The 13,205-nt window shown below is 39.8% G+C and overlaps 1 protein-coding gene across 1 annotated transcript; it reads right to left on the bottom strand.

Annotated features, from left to right (window-relative positions):
* Positions 1 to 10,179, bottom strand: LOC124254004 (replication factor C subunit 2-like). The gene is given in 10 exon segments (XM_046687870.1): positions 1 to 607; positions 1,821 to 2,015; positions 2,827 to 2,892; positions 3,422 to 3,579; positions 4,107 to 4,155; positions 4,157 to 4,208; positions 5,342 to 5,443; positions 6,028 to 6,134; positions 9,201 to 9,312; positions 9,943 to 10,179. Coding segments are annotated over 10 exon segments (1,056 nt in total). The 5' UTR covers positions 10,038 to 10,179; the 3' UTR covers positions 1 to 487.
* Between the last annotated feature and the right edge of the window lie 3,026 nt (positions 10,180 to 13,205).

Here is a 13,205-nt window from a genome sequence, read left to right as displayed (position 1 = left end):
TTGAAATGGTAGATGTTTAATAAGTATGTGCATTATTTACAACAATGTAACATTATTAAATGCATCAATAATGTGGGTTGAATCATGAACTTTCCATTCTGACAGACATGTTCATCAGTACAAACTTTCACATATTACAGTAACATCAGAGATATTTGCAAATGTTCCGATATTCTCTTTCAAGCCCTACAATCATAACTTCACAATGCGGTACAAAAGATACTCATGTTACTTGTAACCACGGTAACAGCTGTCGTGTAAGATGACAGTATGAAGCTTGAAATGTAAAGATGTATTATCAATTGAAAGCATTCATTTGTACCCCAACTGATATCCTCTTGTGGGCTACTTCAGTTCTTATATATATGGATACAACAGTCTGAAATTTGGTCAATCAAAGGTGTATTTGCCCAGTGCCCTTCAGTTATCCATGTGGTCCCATAACCCAGCACTATGAATGCTGTCTGAGCGTTGTTGCTGATGGGGATCACTGTCCCACTGCTGTCCCTGGAGTTGCTGATAGTTTACACAGCCTGGCGAGCATCCCTGCCATCTGCAGCAGCGAGTCCACTCCCTCCACTATCCTCATGTGGGTGTAGCCGATCTCCTGTAATATCCAACAATAGTCGTCATGTTTTAAGGATTCAAAGCACATAACTTCTATCACATCCCACCCTTCTCTACAAGTGATTCAGTGAGTGAGTTGAGTTTTACGCCGCTTTTAGCAATATTCAAGCAATATCATGGCGGGAGACACCAGAAATGGGCTTCACACATTGTACCCATGTGGGGAATTGAACCTGGGTCTTCGGCGTGACAAGCAAATGCTTTAACCACTAGACTACCCCACCACCCCTCTCTTCTCAACAATCTGCATCTTGGTTGCTGATGGATAAACGCGAGGACTTCTTTGCTGTGCACTCATGCTTAAGAAGGGAGATACTATTCTTATGCCAACTAGCTATGGATATTTGAATTCTGGAGCTTTGTACAGCATATCGAGAAGGAGGAACATATTTCTTTGTTGTTGAATGTTTTTCTTGACAATATTTAAACTTTGTGATGGTAAACTGTAAAGAATTAAGTCTGGAGCAGATAATCCAGTGACTGGGATAAGCATTGGGATAAGGCAGCATCTATCAGCTGAGAGAGTTTGACCACAAAATCCTCTTACTCAACATTAAACCTGGAAAACACCCACCAGGAAATTGAAATTATTTGCCAAGATTTCTGTGTCCAAAATATCATTTATTAGGACAAAGAAAATTGGCGTCAATATATATTTTGAATCGTAACACCAGTGACAACTTATGTGAACTGTTGGCGTTATTGACGAGTCTGACAATGGTCATTTCAATGAAATAATAACATTAATATCAGCAACATTCTTGCAATATTACAAGGCTTCTGAATATTCCAGCCTGAATCAAACTGAAGACATTTATTGGTTTGAGCAACAAAAGACTTTTAAACTTTCTTGGAAGATGCTCCAAACTGTCCCCCATTTAAGATTAAAGAAATCCCTTCCAACCAATAATCGATTGATTCTTTGTTGTTTAACACCACACTCAGCAATATTCCAGATGTATGGTGGCGGTCTGTAAATAACGGAGTCTGGACTCAGACAATCCAGTGATCAACAGCATGAGCATTGATTTACGCAATTGAGATACAATGACATGTGTCAACCAAGTCAGCGAGCCTGACCACCCAATCCCATTAGTCGCCCCTTATTCTAACCCGGATCTTCACGGGTCAATCAATAATCAAGAAAATAGGAACAAGCAATATGTTGTAGCTTAAGATTCTCTTTCCCTTACTTTGATGAACTCGAGTTTAAGAAACTCGGGCATGTTCTGGTTCTTGCAGACTCTGAAGATGATGGTGATGATGTCATGGGGGGAGTACCCCAGCCCCCACAGGTGTGCCATCATCTTGTACGCCTCGTCCAGGTTGCCTGTCACACAGTGCTCCAGCATGTGCTTGATAGTCACCGGGTGGGGCTCGTCACAAACCTGAAACAGAGGAACACTACAGTGTGTGGTTTGGTAAATGCTGCACCAGACTAGTCCTTGTTCTATCCTCATCATGCCAAGCAACAGGTTTCCTAACAACACGCAGCCTCCATTCTAAATATCGTATGACGCCACATGGGATCAAAACACCAACCTTCGCATCTCCAAACAAACACGCTATCCATCAGGCCATAGAGAGGTGGCAAACCATGAGTAATAACAATATTTTCTACATCAGTTTGTTGATGCTACACTCAGCAATATGGTGTCTGTAAATAATCGAGTCTGGACCAGACAATCCAGTGATTGATACCGTGAGCATCAATCTACGCAATTGGGATACGATGACATGTGTCAACCAAGTCAGCGAGTCTGACCACCTGATCCATTAGCCCCTTACACCAAACATGGGTACGTGTAGACCAATTTTAACTCTGATCTGCAAGGTTTACATACAGTGAGTGAGTGAGTTTAGTTTTACGCCGCACCCAGCAATATTCCAGCTATATGGCAGCAGTCTGTAAATAATCGAGTCTGGACCAGACAATCCAGTGATCAACAGCAGGAGCATCGATCTGCACAATTGGGAACCGATGACATGTGTCAACCAAGTCCAGCGAGCCTGACCACCCGATCCTGTTAGTCGCCTCTTACGACAAGCATGGGTTACTGAAGATTCATTCGAACCCAGACCTTCACGGGTCGTTCCATACAGTGACAAAATGAAGGGAGGATGGAGTGAACCTTAACTGAACAAGTGGAAAATTACCCATACAATTCTTAACCTCAAAACAGACTCTTACTTGTTTACCTTAAATACATTTTCTGTATTTACGTGGCCAAATCCCTGGAACGTTGATTGTAAATTGTTGATTGCCTGCAGGAAAAAGAAAACTATGTGAAACTCAAGTTTTATTGTCATAAGACCTGTATATTTTGAAACTTTCTCTACAATACTACATGACAACTAATGACAATAAATGACAAAATCTGTATAAATACATGAGGGAGCATTAATGTCCCAATAGCAATAGTTAAGCCATATCAAAATGAACAATTTATACAAGAATGATAATTACACTGAGACCAATAAATACAGACATTTCTTAAAGAAAATAGCCCACATGTGAGCTTCCAACAATTTTAACACTTTAAACCATATGTACATCCAGTCTTTCTGTAAAAGTAACTACAATCAGTACACTTGACGTGCTACTTTCAACTAACCAGTCAAATCACCACAAGCTTTACATTACTGGTCCTGATCAAAATTGACTGTCCTTGGTCCAGCAGACCAGTGTGTTTGTGGATTGTCACGATATGGCTGAGATATTGCCGATGTGACGTTAAATGTTCACCCACTCACTCGCTGTTTGCTGAAGTGTCTCCTGAACCTGCGGACTCACCTGTCTCATGTCTCCCTGGGCGGTGAAGATGATGGCCTCCAGTCCCTCGTCATTGAAGCTCACTCCCTCCTTGTCACACACCTCCAGCAGACGCGCCAACAGCTGGCCGTCAGACAACTTGGAGTAGCGCAACACCGCACACCGTGACTGGATGGGTTCTACACACAGAAACACATACTTAGGAACCAGTTCTGGGCATTGAGACGTTTACCACTTTTGTGAAACCTATGAGCGCAGGTATGGTCAGGATTTCGGATGGGTTTGTTTCTAGGACACTGAGTTACCGTCATCCAAAATGTCCCAAGCTATTTTTTTCAAATTAGGTAGATTTAGAAGAATGTCCTATCAGAAGTTGTCAAGATTGAAAATGCTCCATTGCCATTTGTCTCCAGTGAAACCGGGTAGCCTAGTGGTTAAAGCGTTCACCCGTCATGCTAAATGACTAGGATTCAATTCCCTACATGGGTACAATGTGTGCAGCCCATTTCTGGTCGTGTTATTGCTGGAATATTACTAAATATGCGGCGGCGTAAAACTAAACTCACTCCAACAAAATATCTCATAGACTACTCCCCAAGCCAAGGGAAGCAACTCTACCAAGCATGGTGAACACCTGGAGTTCCCATGATTTTTATGTGAAATACTTTAGTATACAGTTACGGCAGAAGATTCAGTTTGTGCTCACCTATTATTTTTTCGGATGAGTTACAGGCCAGCGCAAATCTGGTTGTTTTTTGAGTAGATCTCCATGGTCCTTCTCAAGGCCTGCTGGGCTCCCTCTGTCATACTGTAGAAGAAACAAATATACACTGCTTTCATAGTGCTATTGTTGGTTTGTTGTTTTAAGCCGCACTCAGCAATATTCCAGCTATAGGATGGTGGTCTGTAAATAATTGAGTCTGGACCAGACAATCCAGTGACCAACAGCATGAGCATCGATCTAAGCAATATGGGATCGATGACATGCACAGAGGTACAGATAAGCTACGTATCTGCGTAAATTACGCAAATATTAATGTGACAACTGAATTCCTATTAAGTCTAGTGAGTACAAGTACACTTGAATTTTATAAAATACTCAATAAGTTTTATCTTACATGCGTACACACAAAAATGTCAAATCTTAGCTTGTGTACAGGTGGATAGATAAAATAACTGAGAGGTTCTATTTCAGCACATGAACTTGGCAACTTGCTTTCTTATTGTTTCTCATTTAACCGATCAACAAAAATAACAAATACGGAAACTAACATTTAAATTTTATTATATTTTTACAATTAATGGCAAAATACCCAATTGAGTTTGAGTCAATTGGGTACAATTTGTTTGGTTACTCTAAGGAACATAAGGATACCCAACTGAGATGAACACAAGCGAGTACATGACTCAACGACCCAAAAAGTTATCTGTAGCTCTGCATGCATGAACGAAATCAGTAAAGCATGAGGACGCTGTCCCGCTAGTCGCCTTTTATGACATGGGTTTCTGAAGATCAATTCCAACCCACAGCTTTTTGGGTTGGTATATTAACTACTGAATGGAACCATCCTTGTCTAATGACTTAATTGCTTGAGAATGTCCAGACAAATACCATTCTACTGTCTTAATTTAAAATCATGTCCTGGAGCACAAATCACCAAATGATTTTATCACTATTTGAAATAGCGTCAAAAAAACTATTTAAAACATTTGGACAAAAAAATAGACGATTCCATGTATCTTAGATACGGCAGCTTTTTAACCTACAGTGGTTTGGAAACATTGCAAGTTACCATGCAACCATCAGTTCTACACAAGTCATTTGTGTAATACATTATTTACCAGAGAAGTTCAATAACAAAAACAACTGTACCAACATTTGTTGGGTTGATATAACCTGAAACCAGTGAAAGCATTATGTAACCATGGAAACATTTCTACCTGTCCGCTTCATCCAGGATGATGACTTTGTGTCTTCCCTTGGGTAGTGTGACTTTCTGCTGTGCGAACATCTTGATTTTATTTCTGACTACGTCAATACCTCTGAAACAACAACACATGTTAATGATAGCTGTATCAAACAAACCATCTCTGGTCTGTAGGAGGACTTGCTGAAGACTGGAGGCAGAATGTCTGAGTATGCCTTGATAAATCCTACAAGCCCAATCTGTGACTTTCCCAACTAGACTGAAACCTGAGTTTAGTAAAAAAATTGTGGTTTAGGGACCGTTCATAATTTATGGCTAGGGGGTGGGGGTGATGATGATGATTTTAAGGGGGTCACCCATCTTGTTCTTGGGAGCTAGGGGGTCAGGAATTTTGTACATAAAAACATGTTTTAAATTATGCTTAGAAAATATAGGAAGGGAGGGGGTCATTGATGTTGTACATGACATGCAAGGGGGTCACTTATTTTGTACATAAATTTTAGGAGGGTGGGGTGGGGTGGGGTGGGGGATGGTGTCAGTCACATTGTACATGCTTCTCCATAAAAATCATCACCATCCCCCCTAGCCATAAATTATGAACGGTCCCTTAGCCACAAGTCTGAAACCTGTGTCAAGTAAAATTTCTTTGATCTAGCCACTAGTCTGAAATATGAGTCTAGTACTATAACGTCAACTCACCTGTCATTTGAAGCATTGAGTTCCAGTACAGCATCTCTGAATGACGCCCCTAGCAGAGCCCTGGCCAGACACAGGATACTTGTTGTCTTCCCTGTTCCCGGGGGACCCTATACAGTAACCATAGTAACACATCCGTAAACACAGTGACCTATCCGTGACCAAAACATAGTGACCTATCCGTGACCATAGTAACACAGTAATTTATGCTGTAACCTCAAGTTATAATAATACAAAAACAAAGAGAATAGGTTTTAACACTACTAGGGAGAGTTTATCCTGGTTTTTTAAGGTTAACAAACTAGGAACATATAAATGTTTAACTTCAAGCCCTTGTCTTACATTTTATGCTTTAGCCACATTCAGCAATATTCCAGGTGAGAAAATAAAGGGATTTAGATTGTGAGTGAGTTAAAAAATTTAATAGGCTATAGATCACCAGCAACTGAGTGAGTGAGTGAGTTAATATTTAATGTCACATCGGCAATATCTCAGCCATATCGTGACGAGAACAATTTATACACCAGCAACTGAAGGTATAAAGAGATTGACATCAAGGGACAATAATCTATGCAATTGACAGCCTGACCATAGCTACTCGTCAGCTCCTCTTAAGCCAAGCAAGGGTTCAAGTGAGTGAGTGAGTGAGTTAATATTTAACGTCACATTGGCAATATCTCAGCCATATCGTGACGAGAACAATTTATACACCAGCAACTGAAGGTATAAAGGGATTGACATCAAGGACAATAATCTATGCAATTGACAGCCTGACCATAGCTACTCGTCAGCTCCTCTTAAGCCAAGCACGGGTTCAAGCGAGTGAGTGAGTGAGTTAATATTTAACGTCACATTGGCAATATCTCAACCATATCGTGATGAAAACAATTTATACAATAAAAAGTGAAAATATTTTGAAGATTAAAACCTGTCGACGATGGACAGTAAAAATACTAGATAATCACAGATATAATATAAAACTAGCGAAAAAAGCTAAAACATTCCAATTAAATAAGACAATACAATATAACAGGGGTTCAAGACCAGTTGTTACCAGGATCTTCGGGCATTAGGTTATGACAAGGAAACATTGCCTTTAATGCTAAATTTCAAACAATGTGAATTAACTCCATTCATGTAATAATCAGTGCTAACACCCAAGGACAGTTCAATTAGAGAAACAACTTCACTTGCCCTGACTTTTTCCTTTCACTGAACATGTTGAAAAGTAAAACATACAGATCACAGCACTTCGCTAAAGCTTACTACTCCCAGTGACAAACAATGAACACTTGGTCCAGTCTATTGAATTCATAGTTGGCGCCCACGCAACTTGGAACCAGAACTGGTTCTTGAATACAGTCAAACCTCGCTTATCCAAACACTTTGGTTTCTTATTGAATTGTTCGGACAAACAAATCATTCGGATATCTGAATCAGGACCTAGACAGTCGGCTACACGAGAAAACAAAACAACTAAAAAATAACATTGAAACATAACTACATCTTTATTTAACATAACATCTTGCATAACACAACATAACATAAATTACATCGGCTTGAAAAAGTCTTCGATTGATGATTGTTGACGGACAGAGTTGTTATTCGCTGCTTGGATTTTTAACAAGAGCTCCAGGTTTGTGAGGTCGACGACATTTTCAAATCCATTGCATCCATTGGCTGAATGTGTGCGGTTGTGTTGGGTGGCAGGAAATGGACAATCACGCTGGTCAGATTAAGATTTTCACAGTTGTGACTAGACGCATTGTCAAGCAAACTGACCAGCCTTCCACGTGACCTCATCTGTCAATCAAAAGACAGCAGCCAATCATGAAACAGCTCTGCTGCCATCCACGCCTTTGTGTTGTTTCTATATCTAGCATACACCTCCGTCTTTATTTATTCTTACTCAATCAACGATTTGAATCAGTGTCAACTCAATGTCAAACTTTAATTGTTTTTTCTCTAATGAACCTACACGGCCTGTGATAAATATTCAATAAACAATGAATGAACTACCAGCCAGCACAATGTTTTGACATGCGGTAGACATGATTGACTTCGTGTTTTGATACCTTGCCGACATCAGACCTTGGGTTTTGATATAGGATTGAGCACTGTTGAGGAGCGGTAACATCAGACATCTTGCCGACGACAGCCTTGGTGTTCAGATATACGAGGCAAATTTGTACATATTTTGCTGTTTCGTTACTAAAATTGACCGTTCAGATACGGAAACCAAACATTCGGATATACGAGGTAAATTGTAACTAGAAAATTTTGTTGTTTGAGAAGAATCTTGGGAAACCGAGGTATTCGGATATCTGAAGTTCGGATATACGAGGTCTGACTGTACACACTTGTCACGGGAAATCTGGTACCGGAAGTAAGCTGGGCCCCGACTTGCATATTGCAAGTTTGTGACGCAAGGGAGACGGGAACCAGCTTAGTACCGTGAGTAGCGCCTTGTGAGACTTACACTAAAGTTACAGGCTCTATTGACACCATGACCAGTATCCTTGCACCTGGTAGCAAATTCTTTCCTAAATGCTAAAGACTGAACCCTTTCCAACATTACTGACCATGTATTAGGATTATGATTGTCAGAATATGAACTGTCTGGCTAAGCACCAAGTTAGATGCAGCCACTAGTTTGTGAGAACCTAGTTTGAGTTGTTATGTACAAATTAACCCATAGTGTTATAGAGTCTACTGTTGGAGATAGTGTTATAGAGTCTACTGTTGGAGATAGTGTTATAGAGTCTACTGTTGGAGATAGTGTTATAGAGTCTACTGTTGGAGATAGTGTTATAGAGTCTACTGTTGGAGATAGTGTTATAGAGTCTACTGTTGGAGATAGTGTTATAGAGTCTACTGTTGGAGATAGTGTTATAGAGTCTACTGTTGGAGATAGTGTTATAGAGTCTACTGTTGGAGATAGTGTTATAGAGTCTACTGTTGGAGATAGTGTTATAGAGTCTACTGTTGGAGACTACTGTTGGAGATAGTGTTATAGAGTCTACTGTTGGAGATAGTGTTATAGAGTCTACTGTTGTAGATAGTGTTATAGAGTCTACTGTTGGAGATAGTGTTATAGAGTCTACTGTTGGAGATAGTGTTATAGAGTCTACTGTTGGAGATAGTGCTACTGAATCTGTGTAGCATGAATTACTTACAGCAATAATGACGTTTGGCACATTTCCTTCTTTCGCAAATACAGAAAGTCTGCTGATTGTTTCTTCGTTGCCGACAATTTCACATAGTTTGGTGGGTCGGTACTTTTCTACCCTGAGGAACAACAAAAGTGGCATTCATAGCCATCATCTGTGGCTTGGAACAAACAAGAAATCAAGACTGTCTCAATCTTAAGAGATTTACATGGTTAACATCAAAACACAAATTAACACATTTACAGACGCATCAAATGATACCATCATATTCACTTCTTTACACATGTGTTACAAGAACTAAATGTCGATTCTCTGTGAAATCGCACAGATAACGAATATGTCATGTATATTTGGAGGAGGGGGAGTGTATCACAGCCATAGATAGTTGATATAAAGTTGATTTTTTAATTATGACCTGGAAAAGTTGTCGTTCATTTACTACAAGTTGTTATGAACAGCTGAGAGTGAGAGACTTTATGAAACTACATCAGTATACTGTGTCTTTGTTTGACCGTAAAGAGAAGATTCACTTTCACATAATGCCAGATCATACTGTAGCTTAGTAATGGAACTTTGGTAAAACAGTCAAAGATATTAATCGCCGATATTCCCGTCAATATTTACTCTTTTCGCCATTTTGATGGTGAACGAAAACAGGTCAAAACAGACCATCGGAGGCACAACGTGAATAACAACACGCGATAGATCATGTAATCACGTGATCAGTTGCACATCAGTCAAAACTAACCAGGGCATCTCATAACCAGTTGATTTAACATTTTCTTTGGCAGGTTTCACTGGAGTTGTCACTGCCTCCACTTCCATTGCTTCTACACCCGCCATTTTCTTAATTCCCGCGATTTTGCGCTACCTAGTGGAAGGGAGGCAACTCTCTGCGGGTCGTAGCTTCTGTACGCTCTCTTAGAGACCGTATGCATGTATTCGATTTGTCAACTGTCACTATTTTCAAGTGTTTCAATTCACAGCCACTTCCCGATGCTCGTCTAATATTACAAATATATTTGTAGTCAGTCGTATAGTCTGCCACAGACTCTGAAACAAATATACCCAAGAAAGGAATCTATGCAAGAATAAAATAATGTGGCGGGTCTAGATTACCAGTTTCAGGAAAAATGAAGAAATTGAAGTCCCTGGGCTCCTTTTCTTCATATCTTATGATTATAATCTAGGAGTCGTCTTTTCTGTAAAATATGGTCATTTCAGAGGCTACATGTTAGTCTTTTATTCGGTTAATACCGTTATATATACATTCGGTCAATGACACATGCAGTACTCAGTCAACTTCGATATTCTTAAGCGTAATGTCATCGTATGTGTGAGGGTACATATACATGTATGTTCATCAATCATCATCATTTCATGTTGTTGTAAGGTTTATGTTGTCCTTGTCTGCAGTTGATTGACAGCCTTCTTCTCCCTTAGATCGATACCTGAACAGCCTGTACATAGCTCTGATTTATCCAGCTTCACCTGGGGCTCCTTTCACGAAGCTATCTTTACTAAGGTTAACCTTAACTCCCATTCTTTAACATTTCACTAAGGTTACCTTAGTGACTTGTGAAAGGCATCCTCGATAATCTCCAGGGTACGTATATATCATATACATACGTTACGATCACTCTCCTGATCGTAGGGGAGGTGGGGTAGCCTAATGGCTAAAGCGTCCGCTCGACATGCTGAAGACCCGGGTTCGATTCCCCACATGGGTGCAATGTGTGAAGCTCATTTCTGGTGTCCCCTGCCGTGATATTGCTGGAATATTGCTAAAAGCGGCGTAAAACCATACTCACTCACTCCTGACCGTAACGTATACCCTGAATGGAGATTATCGAGGATTGTGAAAGGAGGCCCTGGACCTCCCCGTCTATTTTTAGCTACTTCAACACCTTATGTAACTGTGTATAATCTGACTTCCTTTGCCACCTGTCAGATGCTACCTGTCTTCTGATTGGTCTTTTGGCCCTCTTCTCTAAACTTCCTTTCTCACCTGCCTTCCTGATGCATTCTGCATGAACTCTGATGGAGGGAGGTTTACTCTATTCAGGTCAGAAACCTTTCAGTATTATTACTTTTCTGTATCTTGTTCCGGAAACAAATACGAATTATCACATCTCTTCACAATAGTAATATATATTTAATAATATTATTTAATATATTCTCTAAATATACTAACGGAAAAAGGAACTGTGCATAACATAAAATTGCATATGATAGAAGTTATTTGAAAAGTGATATAAATAACCCTAAATAAACATGTAGCGAAAGACTTTGCATGAAATTTGATGTCACGTATCGCGCGTGGCACGTGCACTTTGTGCAGAAGGAACTTACTCACTTCTTGCATGCTTTTTGACACCTCAAGTTTGCACATGATGTTGAAAATTGAAGAACGGTTTATTATATTTAAGTCTCTTAATGGTGTGGAAAACACGTTAATTTCAACCTAAACTGCGTGTACGTCACGTCACGGCTTACAGAGACTGGAATGGCCCAAAATGAATTGTACAGGCATTTTGGTGTCCATCGAAACACGATCTCATCTCTATGGCTAGATAGAGATCGAGATCGACGATTTCAACATAATGGGAACACGATCTCGAGATTTGCCTTGGACCGCCGTTCATTCAAGGACAGAGACGTTCTGGTACACCCATGGCCAGCTGTTTCTCCGGACCTGTCCCCTGTTGAGCAAGTTTGGGACGAAATGGAGCGACGTTTACGTCAAGCCCAGAATGATCAGCCGCTGATGTTAGCTTAATTGGGTGATCGGGGGTGAGTTACTATTTATCGTCACAGCGGCAATATTTCAGCCATATCGTGACGAGAACAATTAATTTTCAGCAAAGATAAATAATATTAGAAGATATAAAACTGTTTACGATGAACAGTAAAACTACTAGTGTATCACGGACAGAGATATATAACTAGCACGTAACTAAAAACTTATGCTATAATGCAGGACAATACAATGTAAAAACGGGCAATGGATCACCAGCAACTGAAGAATTAGATCACCATACTAGGGACCATGGGGACTTACAGAACTTCAGCTACCTGCATGGGCCCCAGACGGATTTATATCATCCCCTCAGCAGCTGGTGATTGCAGTTCAATGTAGCCGTAACTCAAAAACACAACAATATTGCGTTTTAAAAATTCGGGAAGTTTACTTTACCTTGAATGTTTAAGCACTTACGTACCCCCACAGGACAATAATTTCACAATACTTCAACCACCTGTGAGGATACAGCCACTAAACAATCTCGGCTGCTAATCTACAGGTTGGGGAAACCTACCAATCGGCCTATAATAGGCCAAATGGGATATAATAGGCCGTTCCGCCTATTTTGCTATAGGCCGATCAGCCAATAATTATGATATTTATCAAAAAATTTGAAGTGGTGCATTTCCGCATGAGGATATTAACATCATTCAAGTTTTGATGTCATGAGGTTTTCATTCAAACCCTTTTTGAGCATTTTCATCACATAATAAAGGAGTTTGGAAATTGCTAATTAAATATAAGACTACACTATTTTTGACAATTTTCACTGAAAATTAATGACATAGATATTCAGTTTTAGTTGTCAAAATGAAAATCTGTGCAAAATTGTGTTCTTAAATGAAACATCTTTTCCTGAACATTATATAAATTTCCATTTTGTCCAAAAACTTATCTTTTTCAAGCTGAGCAGGTCCATTAACTATTCATCTCTATGATCTAATAAACCATTTCGTGCGGAAATTGATAGTTTGTGAAATGTTAATAATAATGGTCAAATATAGCCTGATCGGCCTATAGCAAAATAGGCAGAACGGCCTATAATATCCCGTTTGGCGGCCTTTTATAGGCCGATCGGTAGGTTTCCCCAACCTGATCTAGCTTAATTGGGACAAGCGTTGGTTCCGACATGGTTCTCCAACCAAGCTTTCTTTATTCGCTTGGTGTCCTCTATGGGTTGTTGTAGTAAAGCCTACAGAATTTGTGAA

Source organism: Haliotis rubra, unplaced genomic scaffold (genome assembly GCF_003918875.1).
Source record: "Haliotis rubra isolate DU_JTF1 unplaced genomic scaffold, ASM391887v1 Scf1148, whole genome shotgun sequence".
NCBI classification, from domain to species: Eukaryota; Metazoa; Mollusca; class Gastropoda; order Lepetellida; family Haliotidae; genus Haliotis; species Haliotis rubra.
This window is presented reverse-complemented; position numbering and strand designations above follow the sequence as displayed.